Below are 27,702 nucleotides of genomic sequence, written 5' to 3'. Positions count from 1 at the left end.
GTGTTTGAGAAGTCAAAGCCCTTTGAATGGGTTATCTGTACAGCTGCCATTGCTCCAGTGTCAGTACTGTTTATTTGCACAATGTCTCTCATTCACATTGGCTTGTCAATGTCCAAACTCCCCTAAAATGACATTCGGTAGCTCCTACCTATATATATATATATATATATATAGCTCAAAAAATAAAGGGAACACTAAAATAACACATCCTAGATCTGAATGAATGAAATATTCTTATTAAATACTTTTTTCTTTACATAGTTGAATGTGCTGACAACAAAATCACACAAAAATGCTCCCTCAGTAAGAGCATTGAAGGTGGGTCGTGGCTGGGTCTTCCAGCATGACAACGACCCAAAACACACACCCAGGGCAACTAAGGAGTGGCTCCGTAAGAAGCATCTCAAGGTCCTGGAGTGTCCTAGCCAGTCTCCAGACCTGAACCCAATAGAAAATCTTTGGAGGGAGCTGAAAGTCTGTATTGCCTGGAGACAGCCCTGAAACCTGAAGGATCTGGAGAAGGTCTGTATGGAGGAGGGGGCCAAAATCCCTGATTCAGTGTGTGCAAACCTGGTCAAGAACTACAGGAAACGTATGATCTCTAATTGCAAACACAGGTTTCTGTATCAAATATTAAGTTGTGCTTTTCTGATGTATCAAATACTTATGTCATGCAATAAAATGCAAATTAATTACTTAAAAATCATACAATGTGATTTTCTGGATTTTCGTTTTAGATTCCGTCACTCACAGTTGAAGTGTACCTATAATAAAAATGACAGACCTCTACATGCTTTGTAAGTAGGAAAACCTGCAAAATCGGCAGTGTATCAAAACCTCGTTATCCCCACTGTATGTATGTATGTATGTATGTATGTATGTATGTATGTATGTATATATATATATAAATAAATAACTGACTTTTTTACCAGAGCTACCTACACCTTGTGAATTTACCAGAAAACATAGTAAAACAGGTTAAATTGTGTTTATTTCAGCTAAATACCTCCATGTATAGTAGAACACTGATACAGCAATACAGCAGTTTGATTTTTTTTTTTGCGTCTTTGGGGAACATTTTACATATAATCAAGTCATCCTACTGGTCTGTTAAATACACAATAAAATAACATTTATGGTTTGAATAAAAGCAAAACGTCATTTAAAAAAAATCTACAAAAAGGCACACAATCAGAATATATATTAAACTAAAATATAAACGCAACATGTAATGTGTTGGTCCCATGTTTCATGAGCTGAAATAAAAGATCCCAGAAAATTTCCATATGCACAAAAAGTTTCTTTCTCTCAAATCTTGTGCACAAATTCGTTTACATCCCAGTTTGTGAGCATTTCCCCTTTACCAAGATAATACAGCCACCTGACAGGTGTGGCATATCAAGAAGCTGATTAAACAGCATGATCATTACACAGGTGCACCTTGTGCTGGGGACAATAGAAGGCTAAAGTGTGCCGTTTTGTCACACAATACAATGTCACAGTTGTCTCAAGTTTTGAGGGAGTGTACAATTGGCATGCTGACTGCAGGAATGTCCACAAGAGCTGTTGCCAGATAATTTAATGTTAATTTCTCTACCATAAGCCTCCGCCAACATTGTTTTAGAAAATATGGCAGTACGTCCTACAGGCCTCACAACCACAGACCACGTGTAACCACGCCAGCCGAGGACCTCCGCATCTGGCTTCTTCACCTGTGGGATCATCTGAGGGGGAGGGGTGTTGGAGTATTTCTGTCTGTAATAAAAACCTTTTGTGGGGAAAAACTCATTCTGATTGGTTGGGTCTGGCTCCCCAGTGAGTGGGCCTGGCTCACAAGTGGGTGGGCCTATGCCTTCCCAGGGCCACCCATGGCTGTACACCTGCCCAGTTATGTGAAATCGATAACTGTAACTCGGAAAAATCTTTGAAATTATTGCATTTATATTTTTGTTCAGTATACATGAAAAAGGCTTGCAGGAGTAGTCCGTTTGATACGATTTTACAGAAAGTCAGTGTTGACGACAACTTTGGCATAAGTGGAGAAATCCCTTGTATTAAAAGATAAATACATTTTTTTTTTTAATAAACCAACAATTAAAAAGTTGAGAGAGAAACCGAGTAAAAGACGTGTGTGAATGTATAATCAGCTACTTGATGTATAAAGAAAATGTGTTGCCGTGGTAATCGGCCCCAGAGGTCAGATCTTGCTCATTAAGCCACAGTCATGATTATTGCAATGTTAAGACAAGCTGTTCTGATGCACAGGCCATTTTGGTCCACTGATCTTTACATCACACTAGTATATACCAACTGCTCTGTTGTTGCAGACTACCAAAATTTTGAGCATTGTAGATCAGATAGCATGTAATGTCTTGAAAATAATCTGATTATCCATTCCAAGTTGGGACCCCCTAGGAATTCTAGCCCAATACAACCCCTGTTGAATCAGGGGACTTAGTGCTAGGCTAGAACTAAAATGGTCCCCCCATGGAATGGATTGAGAAACACTATCATAAGTGCATCCTAGACCCTTACACATATCGTCCTCTTCTGTTTGCATGGCACAGTGGTAGACCCCATGACTAAACCGGGTCGCTGGGATATGATGACACTGGGTGGCAGAGACTAGACCCCTCCCCATTCCTTCTCTTCGTGTTCTACTCTCAGTATGGCTCTGCCTTCAAACTCCGATATAGACAGCAAGTAAACACCATCCCCACAATCTGAGAGAGGGAGAGAGAAAGAGACTTCTACCATTACACTTCTACCATTACCCCTGAATTTCGAGAGACCAGGGCAAGCATGTTTATGGTGGCCACCTTGGGTTATCTTTGTGCTGTAAACAGTGAAATGGCTTATTTTTGCTCACCTGTACACAGGCGATGCCCACGCCCACCGCTCCAATGATCTTCAGGTGGTCCAAAATGAAGTTCTCCAGTTTAGTGATACAACCCCCCTGGAGAGAGAGGAAAGATAGGACCACATTGTGTGTGAGTGAGAGAGAGACTTTCAAGATGACTTTCAATTTTGATCATAGCCGTTTGAAGTAGGGGAGCTGAGGGGGATGCAGCACCAACCTGAAAAATCGGAGTAAAAAAAATAATATGAATAATACAAATATATATATATTTGTATTATTAATATATATGTTTTATATATATTATTTTTTACTAAAGTAGTGCACTGGGCCTTTATTAGTATTAGTGGACCGATATAGACGTCTGAAGCGTGGGCAAAGACATATTTTCAGCATCTCCGCTTTGTCAAAAAAGGTAGTTGTATAATTAAGAACAGTATCTTGCAGGATTCAATAGTTGGAATTGTAATAATTGTTGCCCTGTCCCTTTCCCTGCAATTGCCATTCTAATGGAATCCAGAAAGAACAAAACCCTGTCCTCAAACATATACATCAAAAGGTGCAAAGTTATGGCCAAAGACATCAAACATCCACATCAAATAAAATATTTTTCTTTCTTTCTTCAAATAACATGGAAAACAACCACGTTTTGTGCAGCATTAATTTACCATCCTTACAAACCACTTAAAGTAAATATACACTACTGTATTGTACATAGGCTGGTCATCTAGGTTTGTACCTGTAGACTTTCCATAAAGGTAAAATAAAAATCACCATGAAGAAGAGCAATGCACAATATAGTAAATGAGCACATTGAGACATCAAGGGGTTTGTGATGATGTGGCTCAGTTGGTAGAGCATGGCGATTGCAACACTAGGATTGTGGGTTCCCACGGGTGACCAGTACATAAAAGTATGAAAATGTATGCACTCACTACTGTAAGTTGCTCTGGATGAGAGCATCTACTAAAATGTAAAAAGAATGAATAACCCATTTTTACAAATAGAAATAAGTTGCATTTGCAAAGTATTTCAAAAAACTGGAAAACATATCAGGCAAGTATTTATATATTCCACATGTATTATCAGATTACAGTGCTGTAAAGTACTTAAGTAAAAATACTTTAAAGTACGACTTAAGAGGTTTTTTGGGGTATCTGTACTTTATTTTCTTTAGTTGTCAAAATATAAATATGAATGACCTTTTTACTCCATACATTTTCCCTGACACCCAAAAGTACTCGTTACATTTAGAATACTTAGCAGGTCAGGAAAATGGTCCAATTCACACACTTATCAAGAGAACATCCCTGGTCATCTGTACTGCCGCTGATCTGGCGGACTCACTAAACACAAATGCTTTGTTAGTAAATTATTGTCTAAGTGTTGAAGTGTGCCCGTGTCGATCCGTAAATAAATAAAAACTAGGAAATTGTGCCGTCTGGTTTGCTTAATATAACGAATAAGAAATGATTTATACTTTGACTTTTGACCAAAAAAATTGCAGCACACCCACCCCCAAATTACTTCCCACAGCTATGATCTGGATACACAAACCTGAACTCAAGCAGAATTTGCACTAAGCATTGCATGCACACTAACACTCAACAACACTGACTGCTCTCTGTATCTGACACTCACCTCCACCTTGTAGATGTTTGATGGGTGGTCCCTGCGGCCGCAGTTTAGAGTCTGGGTTTTACAGCAGCTATCCGGCACCAGCCTGCCATCTGCCTCACTGGTGCGGATCCACACGCTCTCGCCCCAGTCCGATGAGCTGTTGCTGCCACAGCACTTAAACTGGCGGAAAAGAGAGAGGAGGAGAGGCCATTTCAAATCAGGTTGAAACAGGGTGAAATGCCTTGCAGTTGTTTCAGAAGACGAGCTGAATGATATTCAGTTCATGAACCAAATCCGTATACAAAACAATGGGCCATCGTTCAAATAAGTTGCATAATGACGAGTTACATGTATGGCTATAACATAATGTAACCATGCATAATGAAAACACATAACTGTGCCAGTGTAAATAACAGTAGATACAATGAACATAAACAAGTTGATTATTAATTCACATTGGAGAAAATCGACAAATTCCCACATTAATATTTCCAAAAACCCCTAATCAAACTCCTCAAGTCTGCTTATGTTGTCTTGCCTTGTCTTGTCTTACCTCATGCTGCAGCTTGTCCACTGCTTTGGTGACATGCTCCTGCTTTGGCTGCCTGTACTTCTGCACCATGGTCTCCCGCAGGTTCTGTTTCAGCTCCTCATTGAGCTGCAGAGGAAGACACGACACAGAGGATTTGAGAGAACAGACACCGTAAACATGACGTTGGTCAGACTACAACACAGTTCCCAGCAGACTATAGAAACAGAAGACTGAATCTTCTGTCAGTAGAATAACACTTGAAGGAATGTAATGTATCTCATTGTTGATTTAATAGAATGATCCACTGTATCAAAAAGGTCTAGAATAGCTAAAACTGTAATTATAGAAAGAACTCCTCTTGAGGAAAGAAGAAATTATATACATAAAGGTAAGAGGAAATACATTTTCATTCATTTATAACCGTAGCGCAATACTTAGGTACTCGGGTAAGAGCATAGGCCTACATCTAGCTGGTTCGCAGTTTCTATGACAACCACAGAATGTAGAGCCAAGTCAGAATGTTAAGGAGAGATAAAGGGAATAAATGAACAGGGGAGGGAGGGGGGAGAGAAATAGAATATTTTTTTATTTGACCTGTTGACAGCGTGGGAAACACTGCAGCAGTGAGATGAAAACAGGGTGAAAGGCCAAAGGAACATGAGGAGACAATTACACAGAGAGAGTTCAAATGACACACACCAAGCTGGTAAGATAACATTCCTGCAGGTCGAACATCTACACAGCAGGGGTATATAGTAGTAACAAGGATAGTAGTGGGAATCACATCTTAGTGATATCATCGCACTACAGAAATGCTACAACAAGAGGTGGCAGGCATGGGAAAGCAGAGCGGGAGAGAGAGAGAGAAAAGCAACAGATGGAGAAAGAGAGAGACTGGGACATTATCCATGAACCTTCCCTTGTTGTGGTTTCAGTTTTTTTACAAACATACACTCTTCTGTCTCTGGTCAGGCTCTGGGTATAGATAGTGTTACTGGCGATGGAATCAGGTGGTGAATCAAGTCATTCATTACCTGCTGGTAATAGATGTAGGCCAGGACACCGGCGAGGATCTCCAGCAGGAAGATACACAGCAGCAAGACAAAGTACTGTGGGGAGACAATGAAAGGTAGGGGATTAGGTTGAAATGGATATCCCCTGGCCCTCGGTCTATGAACTTCACAGTTAAAACAGGCAAATCCAATTTAGATGAGCTGGAGTTAAATGTATCAGAGCAGTCGATTGGTGGTTGTGGGGTCACTGTTGTTGTTTTGTTATTTTGAGAAAAATAGACTAAGAATGTTTACCAATCATAGTTTTAATTTGTAGCGTATTGATTATGTGGTGAGATGTCAATGGAGCTGTACAAACGGTATGCTGCCCTTAAAGGGATCCTTCAGGATTTTGGCAATGAAGAGCCAAAGCCAGATGAACTCGTGGATACAATTATGTCTCTGTGTACAGTTTGAAGTTACTAACTAGCATTAGCGTAACTGCTAACTACCATTAGCACAATGACTGGATGTCAATGCTAACATTTATAGCGAATGACTGGAAATCAATGGATGGTAACGGCTTAGACTTACAGTCATTGCCTTAACACTAGTTAGCATTGGCTCCCGAAACTAATTAGCTTCCTTCATACTGAATGCAGAGACATACTGTAAAAATTGTATGCACTTGTTCATCTTCATTGCCAAAATCCCAAAGTATCCCTTTACCAACTGGCCCAGAAACAGTTTCCTCTTTGATGATAAGGGTTAGCTAAGTTTAAGAAGTTGGTAAGGAGAATATCCTAAATCAGATATGAAAAGGCATAAAGTTATCACAACCCCTCTGGGTCCAAGCTATGGTTAGAATCATGGGAAACATCTGTTATTGGGTTGGAAGTGCACTACGTAAAGGAGTGTGTGAGAACAGTCCTTTGCCTGCATGGACGTGTATTTGTTCCCAAGACATGCCCCTTAAAAAAAAGGTACAATATTTAAGTATTGTTCATTCAAATAGCTCTAAAATGGCCATAATAAAGTGGCAAGGATTAGGGAATAAAATGCTTTCAGGTTTACATGATATCTTTAGACCCCAGGTCAAGGCCAACAAGCATGGATGCCATTAGCTACGGAGAGGATGGAAAAAAAGTTTAACCAAGGACAAAAGATTTAAGTGCCTTTGAACGGGGTATGGTAGTAGGTGCCAGGTGCACCAGTTTGTGTCGAGCACTGCAACACTGCTGAGTTTTTCACAATGAACCATTTCCTGTGTGTATCAAAAGTCCCATTCAACAGTTAAATGTAGCTAGCCTACTTTGCTAGACTACTTTTCCCACATGAATTCGCTATGCAGTCTGTGGAGTAATTATGTTGACAAATTATATCTTCATATGTTCATACTTTTGTACATCGCCTTGGTCCGTATAATTGACCTTATTTTAGCGCCCCAAAAACATAATACTTCCAGATCAACTGTAATTTCAATACCATTGTAAGGCATAATTTCTCCCCTTTCCAACAGAATTCACGCCGAGACCTTCACGCTGCCTGTTTCTGCAAGATTCAAGAAGGCAATGAGTTCCTTCGGGTCTTTTTAAAAATGGTGGGTGGGGAAGCGAAACTAATGCGTGATAGTGAGAAGGAGAGATGTCGTGTGGGAAAACTACATTTTTTCACTCGATCTGTCCAACTTATCACCTTATCGCCTCTAAAATGTAAATAAAACCCTATAAAGAGTTTATATAAAGTGTCCTTACATACCTATGTGAAGGTTTGTGTCGAACTTGAATCGGGTTTTTAGGGCGGCGCTAAAGTGAACACTGTCAGAAGTAAACACTGTCTTTTGATAGTCTCGATCGTTTACAGTGATGACGCAAAACATGACTAGGTATCCCCGCTTACCCCGTAACTGTCCATTTCTTGTTTTTAAACGATGTGAGAAGTGCTACACCTGGTGGAGAGAGATTGTAAGACAGAAATAGTTGCTTTATGCATGCTGTACGTTACAGCATGACACGTCAAGATGTAACGGAGGGTCCGTTTTCTAAACTTTTCTCCAATACTATAGAGCCATTACCATGTCGATCAACGCTTGAATAGAAACGTAGTTCACACCCCAGATTTTGAAGTCAACACAGTCGCTACAGTCCCATTAGTTTTCTTTGTAGCCTCGTTTGAATGTCGCGGTTGGCCTGAAAATATGATGACATTGCTAAAGTAGGTAAATAATTCATAGGAAACAATTTTGCCATCATTATGATATGGTCAAATGTTCTTTAGAGAGATGGCAAAGTTTGTCAAAAATAGCTAGCAATGGTAACGTTAGCTAGTTAAAGTTATACTAATTAAAGTCCCCAGGACATTCACAGTATTAGGCAAGACTTCTCTTGTGCACGGATAGTAGTGGGAATCACATCTTAGTGATATCATCGCACTACAGAAATGCTACAACAAGAGGTGGCAGGCATGTGAAAGCAGAGCGGGAGAGAGAGAGAGAAAAGCAACAGATGGAGAAAGAGAGAGACTGGGACATTATCCATGAACCTTCCCTTGTTGTGGTTTCAGTTTTTTTACAAACATACACTCTTCTGTCTCTGGTCAGGCTCTCTCACCAGACACATGGAATAAATCTACAATCCAAGCTTCATCTAGATATGTTATGAATGAATTTCAAATATTGATGGGTGACTGTTACAGAGGAGTGTAAATGCTTTTTTTAGGCTGAATCATGTTGTTGTATGTTTTAATTTTTTTATGTATTGATTGTTGCTGCCTTCTTGGCCAGGTCTCCCTTGAAAATAGAGACGGGGTCTCAACGGGCTTTTCCTGGTTAAATAAAAGTTAAATAAACATTTAAAAACTGCATCTACAGACAATCTGGTGACATCACAATGATGACAAAGGGTTCTCATACGAAATCATTTTCCTCTTTTTGAAATATCTGCATTGAATAGAATGTTCAGTCAGGCATGAATTTTTAACAGAACGTTTATTTAGACAAACATGCAACCCATGAATGGCAAGTGTTGATGTGTATAGAGGTGATCTCTGTAGTACTGTAGAGGGGATTCAATGTTGAATCTGTTTTTTATTTATTCCAGAATCACATTTCCATGTTGGCTATGCAACTGCTAAATGTTTGGCCTTCTATCCTCATTGCTGTTGAATTATAACCACAACAGATCAGTCATGCAGAACTCAAAATGTCTCCCTAACCTGGAGTTCTGAATTGAGTTTTGAATGGAGTTCTGAATGCAATCAGAACTCTATACAACAAAACTATTTCTCACTCAAGGCAAAATAACAATGGAAACTTATTGTAAGGAAGGTATTGAGGTTCCTTGATTCAATGAATATTTAACCAAATATGTTTTCTTTTGGTCCAGAAGTCAAAGGGCATATGCATTTAAGACAAAATAACTACATCTACACCACAGACCTCCAAAGATCCAGCTAACATCAGTCCAGGGGATACCAAGAAGAAGCCTAGGGCTGATAACCGAACCTATGCCAAGGACAGAAGAATGACTGCCACATTGCACAACATAAATAGGACGGGAAGTCTAATGTTACTGCTAGCACAGAACATTTCCTAGTCAGAAATACTAGGATGTTGAGTTGTGGCTGGTGGAGGTTTGATGATCTATTGTTGTGCATCTGTATACTTTGAATAAAAACTAACATCATGGATTTGGTGATTTTCTTTGTACAATGTTTTTTATGCAATACAGGCCTATACGGCTAATAATGAATTTGACACTTGTAATTTGCAAAAAAAAGTTACCATTGCTAAAGTATGAACATTTTGGGTATTAGCTTGAGGTCATAGAGGTCTTCACGGGTCCAACAGACACATAATTCCATGATTCGACCCAGGAGCCGAGCAGGTCCGGGTCCTAAATTCTGACTTTTGTTTCAGACCTGGGTCTGGTCTGATATAATTGCAACGTCTCTCAGGTATGTGCAATTCAAATGTATTGACCGACTGGACCCGGTTGGACACGTCCTCTGTTCATTTAATGTGTGAGGTGATGAGAACTGTGCGAGCTTGTTATGTCAGCCAACTGCAACTCAACAAAACGTATAGCTTATGTCCAGCTGAAACTGGTTCCAGCTGCTCACCTCACATGCACCTGCTGCTGAGTAGAGAGAGAGCAATTAGCCTATTGTTGTTATTTGTGGGGTAGGCCTGAAGGCACTCGCCTTTGTTTTATTGCTGCAATATAGGCCAGATCTTTAAATATGCAACAATTGTTTTATTTAATTCTTGAGCCATTTCCTTAGGCCAAATCAAGTTAAGAGGTCGACCAATTATGATTTTTCAACACCGATACCGATTATTGGAGGACCAAAAAAAGCCGATAGACTTATTTTAACTTAATATAATACATCAATAAAATCAATTTAGTCTCAAATAAATAATGAAACATGTTAAATTTGGTTAAAATAATGCACAAAAAAAGTGTTGGAGAAGAAAGTAAAAGTGCAATATGTGCCATGTAAAAAAGCTAACGTTTAAGTTCCTTGCTCAGAACATGAGAACATATGAAAGCTGGTGGATCCTTTGAACATGAGTCTTCAATATTCCCAGGTAAGAAGTTTTAGGTTGTAGTTATTATAGGAATTATAGGACTATATCTCTCTATACAATTTGTATTTCATAGACCTTTGACTATTGGATGTTCTTATAGGCCAGCCTAATCTCGGGAGTTGATAGGCTTGAAGTCATAAACAGCGCAATGCTTGAAGCACAGTGAAAAGCTGCAGGCAAATGCAGGAAAGTGCTTTTTGAATTAATGCTTACGAGCCTGCTGCTGCCTACCACCGCTCAGTCAGACTGCTCTATCAAATATCAAATCATAGACTTATAGTATAATAACACCCAGAAATATGAGCCTTAGGTCACTAACATGGTCAAATCTGGAAACTATCATATCGAAAACAAAACATTTATTCTTTCAGTGAAATATGGAACCATTCCGTATTTTATCTAACGGGTGGCATCCCTAATTCAAAAAATTGCACAACCTTCAATGTTATGTCATAATTCTGGCAAATTAATTACGGTCTTTGTGAGGAAGAAAGGGTCTTCACACAGTTCGCAACGAGCCAGGCAGCCCAAACTGCTGCATATACCCCGACTCTGCTTGTACAGAAGGCAAGAGAAGTGACACAATTTCCCTAGTTAAAATACATTCATGTTAGCAGGCAATATTAACTAAATATGCAGGTTTAAAAACATATACTTGTATATTGATTTTAAAGAAAGGCATTGCTATTTATGGTTAGGTACACATTGGTGCAGCAACAGTGCTTTTATCACGAATGCGCTTGTTAAATCATCACCCGTTTGGCGAAGTAGGCTGTGATTCGATGTTAAATTAACAGGCACCGCATTGATTATATGCAACGCAGGACAAGCAAGATAAACTAGTAATATCATTAACCATGTGTAATTAACTAGTGATTATGTTAAGATTGATTGTTTTTTTATAAGATAAGTTTAATGCTAGCTAGCAACTTACCTTTCTCTTTGCTGCACCCGCGTAACAGGTAGTCAGCCTGCCACGCAGTCTCCTCGTGGAGTGCAATGTAATCGGCCATAATCAGTGTCCAAATATGCCGATCACCAATCGTTATGAAAACTTGAAAATCGGCCCTAATTAATTCAGCCATTCTGATTAATCGGTCGACCTCTAAGTTCCCACTGTAATGAAAAGGAAAAACCAAAGACGGCGAAATTAAAGACAATTTAATGCTGAAATATAATAACCTGTTCTTATTTTCCCTATAAACAACAATTTGCCTTAATTAGGGTAATATCAAAAGTAAGAAACTTTGGTAAGGCTATTATTACTGCAGGCCTATGAAGGCAGTGTGAACCAGCACTCCAACTGACTCCAACAGTTGAACTTGAGAAAGAATGTTTTATGCCTACCAGAGTTACTCCTTTAATCTAACAATATAACGCTCATCTTAATAAAATATTTTGATAGAAAATTGAAGAAATAGCCTCCTTCTGTATGCATATACAGTGCATTCGAAAAGTATTCAGACCCGTTTTTTCCACATTTTGTTATGTTACACTGACAGAGATCCAGAGTTCTCTCAGAATCTCAACCATCTCTGCAGCACTCCACCGATCAGGCCTTTATGCTAGTGGCCAAACGGAAGCCACTCCTCAGTAAGAGGCACATGACAGCCCACTTGGAGTTTGCCAAAAGGCACCTAAAGGACTCTCAGACAATGAGAAACAAGATCTGATGAAACCAAGATTGAATTCTTTGGCCTGAATGCCAAGCGTCACGTCTGGAGGGAACCTTCTACCATCCCTACAGTGAAGCATTGTGGTGGCAGCATGGGAGGTTTTTCAGCGGCAGGGACCGGGAGACAGTCAGGATCGACTAGTCAAGATAAAGGGAAAGATGAACGGAGCAAAGTAGAGAGATCCTTCATGAAAATCTGCTCCATAGCGCTCAGGACCTCAGACTGGGGCAAATATTCACCTTCCAATAGGACAATGACCCTAAGCACACAGTCAAGACAACGCAGGAGTGGCTTCGGTACAAGTCTCTGAATGTCCTTGAGTGGCACAGCCAGAGCCTGGACTTGAACCCGATCTAACATCTCTGGAGAGACCTGAAAATAGCTGTGCAGCGACGCTCCCCATCTAACCTAACAGAGCTTGAGAGGATCTGCAGAGAAGAATGTGAGAAACTCCCCAAATACAGGTGTGCCAAGCTTGTAGCGTCATACCAAAGAAGATTCAAGGCTCTAATCTAAGACAAAAGGTGCTTCAACAAAGCACTGAGTAAAGTGTCTGAATACTTATGTAAATGTGAGCTTATTTTATTACATTTGCACAAAAAAATAAAGATTTTGCTTTGTCATTATGAGGTATTGTGTGTAGAGTGATGAGCAAAAAAACTACAATTTTAATCCATTTTAGAATAAGTCTGTAACGTAAAACAAATGTGGAAAGGGTCAAGGGGTCTGAAAACTTTACGAATGCACTGTATATCTGAAGTAGCTTATTTGACAAGGATAAAGAAATCCATGTCGTTGTCAGGAACATGCCTCCAGCATATCTCCACCTTTCTCTCGGTCTCTAGGTCTAAACTTCTCTTCCTTTATATTTATTTTTGTAATATTAATATCATATAGTGGATGCCTAGGCATATAATCTAACAATATAATGCTCATCTTTATAAAAATATTCTGACCGACAATTCACGAATTAGCCTCCTTCTGTATGCATATACACCCCACCCCCCTCCCCCCTCCGAACAGCTTCAATTCGTTGGTACATTAACTCTACAAGCTGGCCCATGTTGACACTAATGCTTCCTACAGACATCAAGTTGGCTGAACGTCCTTTGTGTGGTGAACCATTCTTGATACGCACAAGGAACTGTTGAGCGTGATAAACCCAGCAGCTTTGCAGTTCTTGACACCAACTGGTGAATCTGGCACCTACTACCATTCCCCATCCAAAGGCGCTTCAATTTTTTATCTTGCTCATTCACCCTCATACACAATCCATGTCTCAATTGTCTTAAGGCTTAAAAATCGTTCTTTAACCTGTCTCCTCCCCTTTGTCATGACGTGGCCCTCTTTGGATATAGCAAGCACCAACTCTCTCTCTCTCACCACCTCTCGCTTCCCCCTTCACCCAGGCTCTTATCTCAGGTTGTAATTTCCTGGAGGAGACTCTCTCCTTCATGCAGTATAGAGATAGACTGTTCACAGTAGAACAAAGGAACTTATTCTACATCACAGAACTTGAAAACTGAACAATGTCCATGTTTTGGAGAAGGCGTAAACGGTCGGTGGAGAATCCAGCTACGACCGGTCCATTTTGTTTTATGATTGTGACCTCAGGAAAGACAATACAGCCACATTACATTCATTCTGTTTATACAGGAGCCTCCGTTCTGAGGCTTGCATCTAATTATTGTATAAAATGAATGAGTAAAGATTAAACGATTTGTGAAATTGTGTAATGTGATTTTAAACCGTTAATGTGACAGTGAAACTTTAAACAGAAATACAATTCTAAGTCATTGGTCCGCCCCCATGAGCACAGACATCGATCTGGCGTCATGGGACAGCCTTTTCTGCTGTTCTGAATAAAACCCTCACCTAGAGAAGCCCACTTGAGACTATGCGTACCTCGATTACTCAGAGGGTTAAGGTTTGAGTAGAGACCATGAGTACCTTCAGTATAAGCTAAGGTTGTAATGGTTGTTAAACTCTGAGACTATCGATACCGACAGAATAAGAGAAAATCTTCGATACAGATTACTAGTCTGCAGCTAGAATTTATGTCGACTGAATACGAAGACCGACAACCGCCGAAACACCTAATCTATAAGAAAATTTCTGAATGTTACTCTGACGTATCCATTCTAACCAAAGACTCAAGGGACGCAGAGAGAATTTCAGATGAACTTTCCAACAGAAAAGGACGATTCCAACAGAGATCACGACGACACACTGAGCGTAAATATATATATTGATTGAAATTATTCCCGAATGAGTGAGCGTTCATGTGCAAAGGATTAGCATTTCAATTATTGTAATTATCAACTGTGTAGTGTCTTGTCTTTCGCGCCCTTCTCAGTCCCTTTGTCTACCAAGCCACCATACCGGTTTAGCCCACTAGGGCAGATCCCCTATCATTTCCTTGTAACCATACCTACTGTTTGTTTGTTTGTTTGTAATGCATTTCTGTGATTATTTAGTTGATTAGTAAATAAATGATTAAGACAATTGATGTATGGATGATTCATAGCAAAGACTGGGTTCGTGCAGATAACCAACAATTGACGTTTGGAATGAGACTAACGTGAGGTCAAGAATAATTAATTAATTAGAAGACTAATTGATCAGATATAAAAATATCTGAAAAGTTATATTAGGAAAATTATAACTTTGTAATCTGAAGATTTTCCTTGGTGCCCCGACTTTCTAATTAATTACATTTACATGATTAGTTTAATCACGTAATAATAATAACTACAGAGAATTGATTTGATAAAATAACAGCCTTCAATTTAATAATACCAAAGACACGACACCATCTACACTCATTGAATTGAATTTAAAAAGTGACATCAATAAGGGATCATAGCTCTCATCTGGATTCACCTGGTCAGTCCATGTCATAGAAAAAGCAGGTGTCCTTAATGTTTTGTACACTCACGTGTAACGGCAGGATAAAGAAATCCATGTTGTTGTCAGGAACATGCCGTAGGCATATCTCTATCTTTCTCTCGGCCCCTAGGGCTACAGGCCTAAGCTTCTCTTCCTTTATATTTACTATTCTAATATAAATATCATACAGTGGACGACTAGGCCAGTGGACACCATGCATACAATGCCCTGATGCATTCAGTGCTCAAATCTCAGCTGAACCGTGAGGTGGATAATTATTGTTTTAGGAAAGTAAAAAAAACAATAAATCAGGCTATAAAGTTTTGAATATGCTACATATCAAAACACAACAAATAGTTTTTGGGGAATTTGTTACAGGCAGTTTTTAAGGACACGTAACTGTGGATAATTTGCCCAATAGTTTCTTGATTCTGCTGGCAGCGCCCAGTTGGAGGTTTCTTTCTTGCGCTCTTTCTACTTTTGGATCTGAACGGGTCTCTCAAATCCAAACCAGTACGGGCCTGTTCGGGTTTGCTTGTCCACAGGCTTTTTTCGTGAACTGGTCTGAGTGACCGTTTAACTGTCCTCGGGACTCCGCCTTCTTCACCACACTGTTTGTGTGGGTGGACCATTTCAGTTCGTCTGTGATGTGTACACCTCCACGATCATCTCCTTTGTTTTGTTGACATTGGTGTCAGGGAAACAAACTCTCACTCACACTCCGAGTGCCCTCACCTCCTCCCTGTAGGTTGTCTAGTCACTGTTGGTAATCAAGCCCACTACCGTTGTGTCGTCTGCAAACTTGATGATTGAGTTGGAGGCGTGCATGGCCACGCAGTCATGGGTAAACAGGGAGTACAGGAGGCCAGAGTTAGATTAGAGTTTTATCTCCTATCTGATTTGAGCAGACACATCAGAGGTAGGGCACGGGCAGGTCTGCATTCACCGCCAAGTTCCTTTAGCATTAGACAGACAGGGAGATAAAAATCAGGGAAACCTTGACCCAATTCTCCTGGCTCACCGCTGATCTTTGGTGTTAAGTGGAGTTGGTCTTTGTCTTTTCTCAAATTGGCTCTGATCTTGAATGCTGAGTAAGTACACTGATCAATGCTTGTTGATGTGGCCACAATGGTGTTGAAGAAACACACAGACACTAGGGTTGAGCAATATTACGATAGCATAGGCTAATGAATAGGCTGTCAATCATCGTCAATGGTGACGACATCGTGATATGACAGACAATGGTTTGACCTATTTGAACTTGACTGACGCCCTGCAGAAAATAACAGAGTATTGTAGTGCACAGCAGGGCAGCACACAAGTGTCATTCTGAGTAATTTTGCCTATTCCTACTTGATATAGCCTATTTCAAGAAATATGTGATACAAAATGCAAGAGAGGAATGTAGGCCAGACAGAGTGGAGAATATATTGTTTCTCTCTCCTTCTGTTGGCTGCATGGATTTTAGGCTATAACCTAAACCTATTCATTTTTATTATTTTTATTATAACAGACACTCCTTAACTATCTTGCATTTAGTCGTAAAAAAAACCCACATAGCCTATATTCCCTTCTCTCTAACATTCGATAGGCTTTATGAATATGACCGAAGGCTATGCTTCATCGGTTTATGCATGGCTTTCTCCCCAAAAGTGATTTGAATTGCCTAAAAACGTAAAAGGAAGCCAGGGGACTAATAATGAAAGAGAACAAACAACATCAATAGGTTATAGAAAAATCAAATGACAAGTTTAATTAAGTTGCAGGCCAGGAAAATCCCTCCAAGCAAGCATGAAAACCAAATGGCCAATAACCTATCCTCATTTATCCTACTGACCTATCATAAAAGCTTTAATACAAGTTAAAGTTATGAACGTGTTGGCTTGGGCAGTATACCGTATGTACTGTATACAGGGGTATTTGAAAAAAGCCACGGGACAGTTAAAACGATTTATTGGAAATTTTTCAGTACATTTTTATATTTGTAGCTACTTTATTAGAGTTAATACCTGAAGTCAATTTGTGCAATACATTAGGAGATAAAGCAGAATGCGTTCTTCATTTTACCGGTCACATTATTTGATATTATGAAGCTTACCATAGTTCTCCAGAACAGTTGAGCCAGTCACGTGTTTGTTTGTAAATAGCACAAAGGGAGACTGCGGAGTATGTTGTGCGGCACCCATGAGCTGGATGAGTTATCTGCACAAGCTGCCATTCTTTCCATGTGCTTCCTACTAGCATTTTCTTCCTCCTCCATTATTCTCTCCTCTGCTCTGAGTACACATGCTGCTCTTCCTTCAGAAGTTCACTTTATCATCTTTCAATTTCATTTGTAAATTTTCCCACTCACCACAAATTACATTCGGGAGCTACTAGCTATGCTTGCATGACTTTATGAGCTGGATTTGCCTGTCTTTATGTTCGTTTACACTTGTTAGCATTTAGCTAATAGCGTCTATGTGATTTCGCTATTAGTTAGTGCAAATTTTGTTCGCATTCTGGTAATAGAGCCACAATTGGCTATTCTTGCATTTTCCGCCCCCTTGTGTGCAATGCCGGTAATACCATAAATCACAGGATGAGAGAAGGATGGTATGACGATATGAAAATCTGGGCACCGCCCAAGCCTAATGAGCAGTAGCTTATTTCACAAATAGTCTAGCCTACGAAGGTATTGCCCTAAAGTTGTGACTCAAAAAAATAACAACAATGGAAGTCTATAGCCCAAGCCTAGGCATAGACTATTCTCAATCAAAGCTTTATGACAGAACTAACACAATTATTTGTAGAAAAAAAGGAAAGTGCTGTTAGGGTACACAATAATAGGTCTTTGTAGATATTTGGTAAAGGGGGTAAATTCGTCATCAAAAAGAAAGGAGAATCAAGGGAATTAAAATTTATTTATTTATATGGCATGTTCAATGAAGCAACGACTTAAAAACTCAGCACATTTCAGCTGCATGGCCAAAGATACGATGAAACGTCTTCTTTTGAACAAAATATTTTCCAATCACCCCTGATTGAGGAGGGAGTGGTCACAGAACAGCCCAAATTTATTAGACAACACCTAGTAAACAACACTAGGCATTCAAAAAGTTAAATAGATCTGTTATCTAAATGCACATCAAGGTCAGAAGCATTAGAAATAATAGAAAAAAATAGGTAGTTCTAGCCTTGAATGAGTGGGCAAAATACTGAGAATAGGAGTGCCATACATTTTATCAAATCAAATTTATTTATATAGCCCTTCATACATCAGCTGATATCTCAAAGTGCTGTACAGAAACCCAGCCTAAAACCCCAAACAGCAAGCAATGCAGGTGTAGAAGCACGGTGGCTAGGAAAAAACTCCCTAGAAAGGCCAAAACCTAGGAAGATTTTATACACTGAAAGAAATCTATAAACGCAAAGTAAAGTGTTGGTCCCATGTTTCATGAGCAGAAATAAAAGATCCCAGAAATGTGGTTCTCTTTCCTTTTTGAAAACAATATTATTATAATTTTTTATTATACTGAGGCAAATAAAGAAATTATTATCCAGTTCTGAAGACAGTAGAGCAGTCACATATACAGTTGAAGTCGGACGTTTACATACACTTAGGTTGGAGTCATTAACTCGTTTTTCAACCACTCCACAAATTTCTTGTTAACAAACTATAGTTTTGGCAAGTTGGTTAGGACATCTACTTTGTACATGACAAGTAATTTTTCCAACAATTGTTTACAGACAGATTATTTCACTTATAATTCACTATATCACAATTCCAGTGGGTCAGAAGTTTACATACCCTAACTTGACTGTGCCTTTATACAGCTTGGAAAATTCCAGAAAATTATGTCATGGCTTTAGAAGCGTCTGATAAATGATGTCAATTAGCCTGAATCAAAGGCCTACCTTCAAACTCATTGCCTCTTTGCTTGACGACATGGGAAAATCAAAAGAAATCAGCCAAGACCTCAGAATTTTTTTTGTAGACCTCCACAAGTCTGTTTCATCATTGGGAGTAATTTCCAAACGCCTGAAGGTACCACGTTCAACTGTACAAACAATAGTACGCAAGTATAAACACCATGGGACCATGCAGCCGTCATACCGCTCAGGAAGAAGACGCATTCTGTCTCCTAGATATGAACGTACTTTGGTGCGAAAAGTGCAACCTTGTGAAGATGCTGGAGGAAACAGGTACAAAAGTAGACTATGGTTTGCAACTGCACATGGGAATAAAGATCTTACTTTTTGGAGAAATTTCCTCTGGTCTGATGAAACAAAAATAGAACTGTTATGTTTGGAGGAAAAAGGGGGCGGCTTGCAAGCCGAAGAACACCATCCCAACTGTGAAGCACGGCTGTGGCAGCATCATGTTGTCGGGGTGCTTTGCTGCAGGAGGGACTGGTGCACTTCACAGAATAGGTGGCATCATGAGGTAGGAAAATTATGTGGATATATTGAATCAACATCTCAAGACATCAGTCAGGAAGTTAACGTTTGGTCGCAAATGGGTCTTCGGACATTTCACATTCTTAAAATAAAGTGGTGATCCTAACTGACAGGGAGTGTTTACTAGGATTAAATGTCAGGAATTATGAAAAACTGAGTTTAAATGTACTTGGCTAAGGTGTATGTAAACTTCCGACTTCAACTGTATACTGTAGATATGGCTCTGTGGTAGATTGATTCTATACAGCCCACATAACTACGGTAAGATTGCCCTATTCCTCATCAGACAGTCAATACTCCATCACAGCACGCCACAAACCTCCACCAGAAAGCAATAGAGAGAGAAAGCGAGAGAGAGAGAAAGCAAGAGAGAGAGAAAGCGAGAGAGAGAGAGAAAGCGAGAGAGAGAGAGAGAGAGAAAGCGAGAGAGAGAGAAAGAGAGAAAGCGAGAGAGAGAGAAAGAGAGAGAAAGCGAGAGAGAGAAAGCGAGAGAGAGAAAGCGAGAGAGAGAAAGCGAGAGAGAGAAAGCGAGAGAGAGAGAGCGAGAGAGAGAGAGAGAGAGAGAGAGAGAGAGAGAGACCTCTGTGACAGCTGTTGAGAGGCAAGACATAAGGAGGTCGTTCACACAGATTTGACAGCAGTTACTCGCACGCACGCACACAGACACACGCACAGACTCACACCCCTCTTCTCTCTTTTCCTTCCTAACCATCTCTCCCCTCCCTCCCTCCTGACAAGTTCATTCCTTCAGCATGATTCATCGGCCTAATCTTAACTCCTTGGGATGCACTCTGCATTCCAACACACAAAAGCCACAGCATATGCTTGGGATCAAACATAGACATTTAGTAGAGTCCCATCTAGAACAGGAGCTGATAACAAAATAGTTTGAGAAACCTTACCCAATGTGAATGAATAATACTGAATTAGGCCGTTTCAACTACTCTTCCCTTGTACCTTCACTAAGGAATATAACGCTCAAAAGGTCAGGGTAAGGACTGGATATTATTACTAAATAACAAAAGTCATTGAAGTGTTAGTATTGGTTTCCTCAAAATTCCATGTTCAATTTGATATGGAAAACAATTTTCCTATGTGAATACCTATATATCACTTGAAATCAAATGTTGCCATGCAGGTCATTGCATGCCAAAACCAGACGCGCCACACAGGCTCTGATGACCTAGTTCTGTTCCTCACCGACCTAAAATTATTTGGCAACATGTTGTCAGCAGGCATTGGTCTAGACATCATTTGCAACATGTCTAAAAGAGAGAGAAAAAGTCTACAGGGTATTCTTGTCATTCTGAGACAAGGGCACCTTACCACCTATTGCTTTAGAGTAATCAATGTGAATGTTTTCTATGGCCACCACAGTATAGTAATGAAAGTGTCATTCATAACCCATTCACATTGAATTACTTCTAAGGTGAGGAAAACAACAAATTCTCATTTGGGTGCACTACCCCTTTAAGTTTGCCTCTGCTTCCAGCACAGTTCTGCTCTGTCTATGACAGCCTTGTAGGGCTCTGGCCAGTCAGAGTATGAGGTCAGTTTCTCCGTTCATTGCCTCTGGGGTTTTCTGACTCAGCCAGTGGTATAAATTTTGTCTGTTTGGAAGGAAAACAGTTTCCCTCCACTCTCTGTGCCACCTCCCTGTCAATTCTGCCCAGAAGAATGGACTGTGCTCATACGAGACCCCTCCTTATGTGAGCGCTCTCTCTCCTTCTGTGCTCACCTTCTGTGAGCACACTCTCCCCTTCTGTGCTCACCTTCTGTGAGCTCTTTCTCTCCGTTCTATGCTCTCCCTATGTGAGCTCTCTCTCCACTTCTGTGCTCTCCTTTTGTGAGCCCGCTCTCTCCCCTTCTGTGGTCTCCTTTGATGAGCTCTCTCCTTCTGTGCTCTCCTTCTATGTGCTCTCCTTCTATGAGCCCTCTCTCTCTCCTTCTGTGCTCTCCTATGAGCTCTCTCCTTCTGTGTTCTCCTTCTGCGAGCTTGCTTTCCTTCTGTGGCACACATCACCTCCATCATCCCAGACAACCCACTCCAATTTGCATACCGCTTGTCTACAGAAGATGTAGTCTCAATTACACTCCACACTGCCCTCTCCCAACTGGACAAAAGGAATACCTTTTGAGAATGCTGTTCATCGACTACAGCTCAATCAATGTTCAACACCATAGTGCCCTCCAAGCCCGTCACCACGTTCGGGACCCTGGGACTGAACACCTCCCTCCGCAACTGGATCCTGGACTTCCTGATGGTGATGAGAGTAGGTAACAACACCTCTGCCATTATGACCCTCAACATGGGGCTGCCCTGGGCTGTGTGCTTAGCCCCCTCCTGTACTCCCTGTTTACCCACGAATGTGTGGCCACACACAACTCCAACATCAAGTTGGCTGACAACACGATGGTGGTAGGCCTGATCACCATCGGCGATGAGACAGCCTACAAGGAGGAGATCGGATACCTCTCTCTACACGTCAGCAAGACCAAGGGGCTGATCATGGAATACAGAAAACCGTGGGGGTGTACACCCCCCCAGCTTCTATCCCCTGGCCACAAGACTTAAAATGGCTAACAGCGTACTGCTCTCCCTCTCCCACAGCCTATCCACATTGACTATGCCCATCCACAGGTCTCTACCCACTCAGACACACACACACACCTTCACTGTCACTCTTACTCACATGCAAATACTCAAAACACCCATTACTGACGCCACACAATTATTATTGATTAGCTGTATTACTACCATTACACAGCTGTTCATAGATTATTGATTTCCATTACCATTAGTATTCACTGTATCTTGCTACTGGTCACTATCACTCCAGTTTACATGTATATATTACCATAAGTATTTATATATTCTGGTTACCAGTCACGTTTCAGACCTGTTTCCATGTATATCCTACTATCAGCCACGTTGATGTATAAACCTACCTCAACCACCCAGTATCCCTGCATATTGAATACAGGTACTGGCTCTGACACTTGCATTCTTGTGTTTCTTCAACTTATATCTTACTTGTGTTTTTTTTAAATTATATTTTCGATTATTTCAATCTCACACAAATTATCAAGGAACCCACCGCGTACAACCTTAAATCCATAAACATGGGCACCCTCATAGACATTATCCTGACCAACTTGCCCTCCAATTACACCTCTGCTGTTTTCAATCAGGATCTCAGCCTCAGTGCCTGCATGTGCTATGGATCCGCAGTCAAACTTTCCCCCTCATCACTGTCACACGCTCCCTAAAACACTTCTGCGAGCAGGCCTTTCTAATCGATCTGACCCAGGTATCCTGGAAGGATATTGACCTTATCCCATCGGTAGAGGATGCCTGGTCGTTCTTTAAAAGTAATTTCCTCGCCATCTTAAATAAGCATGCCCCTTTTCAAAAAATGTAGAACTAAGAACAGATATAACCATTGGTTCACTCCATACCTGACTGCCCTTGATCAGCACAAAAACATCCTGTGCCGGACTGCACTAGCATCGAATAGTCCCCGAAATATGAAACTTTTCAGGGAAGTCAGGAACCAATACATGCAGTCAGTCAGGAAAGCAATGTGCTAGCTTTTTCAAACAGAAATTTGCGTCCTGTAGCTCTAACTCCCAAAAGTTTTGGGACACTCAAGTCCATGGAGAATAAGAGCACCTCCTCCCAGCTGCCCACTGCATTGAGGCTAGGAAACACTGTCACCACTGATAAATCCACGATAATCGAGAATTTCAAGAAGCATTTCTCTACGGCTGGCCATGCTTTCCTCCTGGCTACCCCAACCCCTGCAACCCCTGAGATCCCTAAAGATTGGAAAGCTGCCGCGGTCATCCCCCTCTTCAAAGGGAGTGACACTCTAGACCCAAACTGTTACAGACCTATATCCATCCTGCCCTGCCTTTCTAAAGTCTTCAAAAGCCAAGTTAATAAACAGATCACTGACCATTTCGAATCCCGCTGTACCTTCTCCGCTGCGCAATCCGGTTTCCGAGCTGGTCATGGGTGCACCTCAGCCACGCTCAAGGTATTAAATGATATCATAACCACCATCGATAAAAGACAGTACTGTGCAGCAGTCTTCATCCACCTGGCCAAGGCTTTTGACTCTGTCAATCACCATATTCTTATTGGCAGACTCAGCAGCCTTGGTTTCTCAAATGACTGCCTCGCCTGGTTCACCGACTACTTCTCAGAGTTCAGTGTGTCAAATCAGAGGGCCTGTTGTCCGGACCTCTGGCAGTCTCTATGGGGGTACCACAGGGTTACATTCTCGGGTCGACTCTTTTCTCTGTATATATCAACAATGTCGCTGCGGGTGATTCCCTGATCCACCTCTACGCAGACGACACCATTCTGTATACATCTGGCCCTTCTTTGGTCACTGTGTTAGCAAACCTCCAAACAAGCTTCAATGCCATACAACTCCTTTCGTGGCCTCCAACTGCTCTTAACCTTTTTGGGATAGGGGGCAGCATTTTCACTTTTGGATGAATAGCGTGCCCTGAGTGAACTGCCTCCTACTCTGTCCCAGATGCTAATATATGCATATTAATATTGGTATTGGATAGAAAACCATCTGAAGTTTCTAAAACTGTTTTAATGATGTCTGTGAGTATAACAGAACTCACATGGCAGGTGAAAACATGAAAAAGATCCAACCAGGAAGTGGGATATCTGAGGTTTGTAGTTTTTCAAAGTTTGGCCTACCGAATACACAGTGTCTATGGAGTCAAGTTGCACTTCCTACATTTCCACTAGATGTCAATCGTCTTTAGAAACTGGTTTGAGGATTCTACAATAAAGGAGGGGCTCATGAGACCTGTTTGAGTCAGTGGTCTGGCAGAGTGTCTCAGGCTCGTGACGCGCGCTCCCAACAGAGTTAGCTCTTGTTCCAGTGCTTTTCTTCAGACATAGGAATTCTCCGGCTGGAAGCTTATTGATGTTCTATGTTAAAAACATCCTAAAGAATGATTCCATACATCGTTTGACTTGTTTCTACGACCTGTAACGGAACTTTTCGAGTTGTCTGGACGAAGTGCTCGCGCCTCATGAAGATGGATTACTGGGCTGAACACGCGAACAACGAGTGGCTATTTGGACATAAATGATGGACTTTATTGTCGAACTGGGATTCCTGGGAGTGCCTTCTGATGAAGATCATCAAAGGTAAGTGAATATTTATAGTGTTACTTCTAACTTCTGTTGACTCAAATGGCAGATATTTCTCTGGCTGGATTGGGCTCTGAGCACCGTTCTCAGATTATGCATTTTCCATTAAAAAAAATGAAATCTGACACAGCGGTTGCATTAAGGAGAAGTCTATCTTTAATTCTGTGAATAACAGTTGTATCTTTTATCAATGTTTATTATGAGTATTTCTGCAAAATCACTGGATGTTTTGGAATCAAAACATTACTGCACGTAACGTGCCAATGTAAACTGAGATTTTTGGATATAAATATGCACATTATCCAACAAAACATACATGTATTGTGTAACATGATGTCCTACGAGTGTCATCTGATGAAGATCATCAAAGGTTAGTGATTAATTTGAACTATATATTTCTGCTTTTTGTGACTCCCATCTTTGGCTGGAAAAATGGCTGTGTGTTTTTTTGATTTGGCTATGACCTAACATAATCATGTTGTGCTTTCGCTGTAAAGCATTTTTTAAATCGGACATGATGGGTAGATTAAACAAGATGTTTATCTTTAATTTGCTGTATTGGACTTGTTAATGTGTGAAAGTTACATATTTCAAAAAATATATTTTTGAATTTCGGGCCCTGTCTTTTCAGTGGAATGTTGTCGAGGGGTTCTGCTAGCGGAACGCCTGCGCTAGAACGGATAAATGCTAATCAAACTAAATGCATGCTTTTCAACCAATCACTGCCCGCACCCACCCGCCCGACTAGCATCACTACTCTGAACGGTTCTGGCTTAGAATATGTGGACAACTACAAATACCTAAGTGTCTGGCTAGACTGTAAACACTCCTTCCAGACTCATATTAAACATCTCCAATCCAAAATTAAATCTAGAATCTATTTCGCAACAAAGCCTCTTTCACTCACGTCGCCAAAGAGAACTGACTATCCTACCAATCCTCGACTTCGGCGATGTCATTCACAAAATAGCCTTCAACACTCTACTCAGCAAACTGGATGCAGTCTATCACAGTGCCATCCGTTTTGTCACCAAAGCCCCATACACCACCCACCACTGCAACCTGTATGCTCTCGTCGGCTGGCCCTCGCTAGATATTCGTCGCCAGACCCACTGGCTCCAGGTCATCTATAATTCTTTGCTAGGTAAAGCTCCGCCTTCTCAGCTCACTGGTCACGATAACAACACACACCCGTAGCATGCGCGCCGGCAGGTATATCTCACTGGTCATCCCCAAAGCCAACACCTCTTTTGGCCCCCTTTCCTTACAGTTCTCTGCTGCCAATGACTGGAACGAATTGCAAAAATCGCTGAAGTTGGAGACTTCTCCCTCACGAACTTTAAACATCAGCTATATGAGCAGCTAACCAAATCGCTGCAGCTGTAAATAGCCCATCTAATCTACCTACCTCATCCCCATATTTTTCTTATTTACTATTTGCACACCAGTATTTCTACTTGCACAGCTATCACTCCAGTGTTAAATTGCTAAATTGTAATTACTTCGCAACTATGGCCTATTTATTGCCTTACCTCCTCACATCGTTTGCACACACTGTATATGGACTTTTTTTCCCCCTATTGTGTTATTGACTGTACATTTGTTTATTCCATGTGTAACTCTGTGCTGTTGTTTGTGCCGCACTGCTTTGCTGTATCTTGGTCAGGTCGCAGCTGTAAATGAGAACTTGTTCTCAACTGGCCTACCTGGTTAAATAAAGGTGAAATCAAAAAAATATCTATATTATTAATCACTACATTGTTGGGAAAGAGCTCTCAATGTAAGAATTAATTTTATATTTATATAGCCCTTCTTACATCAGCTGATATCTCAAAGTGCTGTACAGAATCCCAGCCTAAAACCCCAAACAGCAAGCAATGCAGGTGTAGAAGCATGGTTGCTAGGAAAAACTCCCTAGAAAGGCCAAAACCTAAGAAGAAACCTAGAGAGGAACCAGGCTATGAGGGGAGGCCAGTCCTCTTCTGGCTGTGCCAGGTGGAGATTATAACAGAACATGGCCAAGATGTTCAAATGTTCATAAATGACCAGCATGGTCAAATAATAATAATCACAGTAGTTGTTGAGGGTGCAGCAAGTCAGCACCTCAGGAGTAAATGTAGGTTGGCTTTTCATAGCCGATCATTAAGAGTATCTCTACTGCTCCTGCTGTCTCTAGAGAGTTGAAAACAGCAGGTCTGGGACAGGTAGCACGTCCGGTGAACAGGTCAGGGTTCCATAGCTGCAGGCAGAACAGTTTCATGTTGTGTTACAGTGTGGAGGATTGGGAGTTTGCGTCCTGGTTGGGACAGAGTTTCCACTTGTGTCACCCATGTGTGCGTGTGAGTGAATGCGTGAACGCGTGTTCATGTAAACATCTGTGCAAAATTGAGGGTCAACACTTACCACTCTCAGCAGCCTCCTCTGCTCCTTGAAGGTGGCGCAGCAGCCCAGCACTCCAGTCACCATGACGATGGCCCCGGCAAGGATTAGGATATAGGCGGAGGCGGCGTAGGTCGCGGAGGAGAGCAGGCTGATGTAGTCGCTCTTCTCCACCAGCGTCCAGATACCCACTGCCATCACCACGCCCCCTGCCAGCTGGGAGGACAAAGTACAGAGGAAGAATTAGACACACAGGCTAGTAGGTAGTGGGGCTGACACCGAAAACAGTGAAGTTGATCGACCTGCGTCGAGGGAGGAGCTGAGTTTTTGTATTTGTTATTTGTATTTTTTTATTTAGCCATTATTTTACCAGGTAAGTTGACTGAGAACACGTTCTCATTTACAGCAACGACCTGGGGAATAGTTCAAGACGAGAGGGATGAATGAGCCAATTGTAAACTGGGGATTATTAGGTGACCGTGATGGTTTGAGGGCTGGATTGGGAATTTAGCCAGGACACCGGGGTTAACACCGCTACTCTTAC

The 27,702-nt window shown here is 41.0% G+C and overlaps 1 protein-coding gene across 1 annotated transcript in view; it reads right to left on the bottom strand.

Annotated features, from left to right (window-relative positions):
* Positions 1-972: 972 nt before the first annotated feature.
* The window catches only part of LOC109884993 (CD151 antigen-like), a 46,751-nt gene continuing 20,021 nt past the window's right edge, over positions 973-27,702 (bottom strand). Inside the window, exons 3-8 of the mRNA XM_020476873.2 lie at positions 27,183-27,374; positions 6,044-6,118; positions 5,031-5,135; positions 4,499-4,657; positions 2,870-2,956; positions 973-2,723 (exon numbers count right to left, since the gene is read on the bottom strand). Coding sequence (XP_020332462.1) covers positions 2,664-2,723; positions 2,870-2,956; positions 4,499-4,657; positions 5,031-5,135; positions 6,044-6,118; positions 27,183-27,374 — 678 coding nt within the window. The 3' untranslated portion in view covers positions 973-2,663. The remainder of the gene's footprint in view (positions 2,724-2,869; positions 2,957-4,498; positions 4,658-5,030; positions 5,136-6,043; positions 6,119-27,182; positions 27,375-27,702) is intronic.

This window comes from Oncorhynchus kisutch, linkage group LG3, assembly GCF_002021735.2.
Source record: "Oncorhynchus kisutch isolate 150728-3 linkage group LG3, Okis_V2, whole genome shotgun sequence".
In the NCBI taxonomy this organism is placed as follows: domain Eukaryota; kingdom Metazoa; phylum Chordata; class Actinopteri; order Salmoniformes; family Salmonidae; genus Oncorhynchus; species Oncorhynchus kisutch.
The sequence above is the reverse complement of the archived record's forward strand: the minus strand, read 5'-3'. Positions and strand labels throughout refer to the sequence as shown.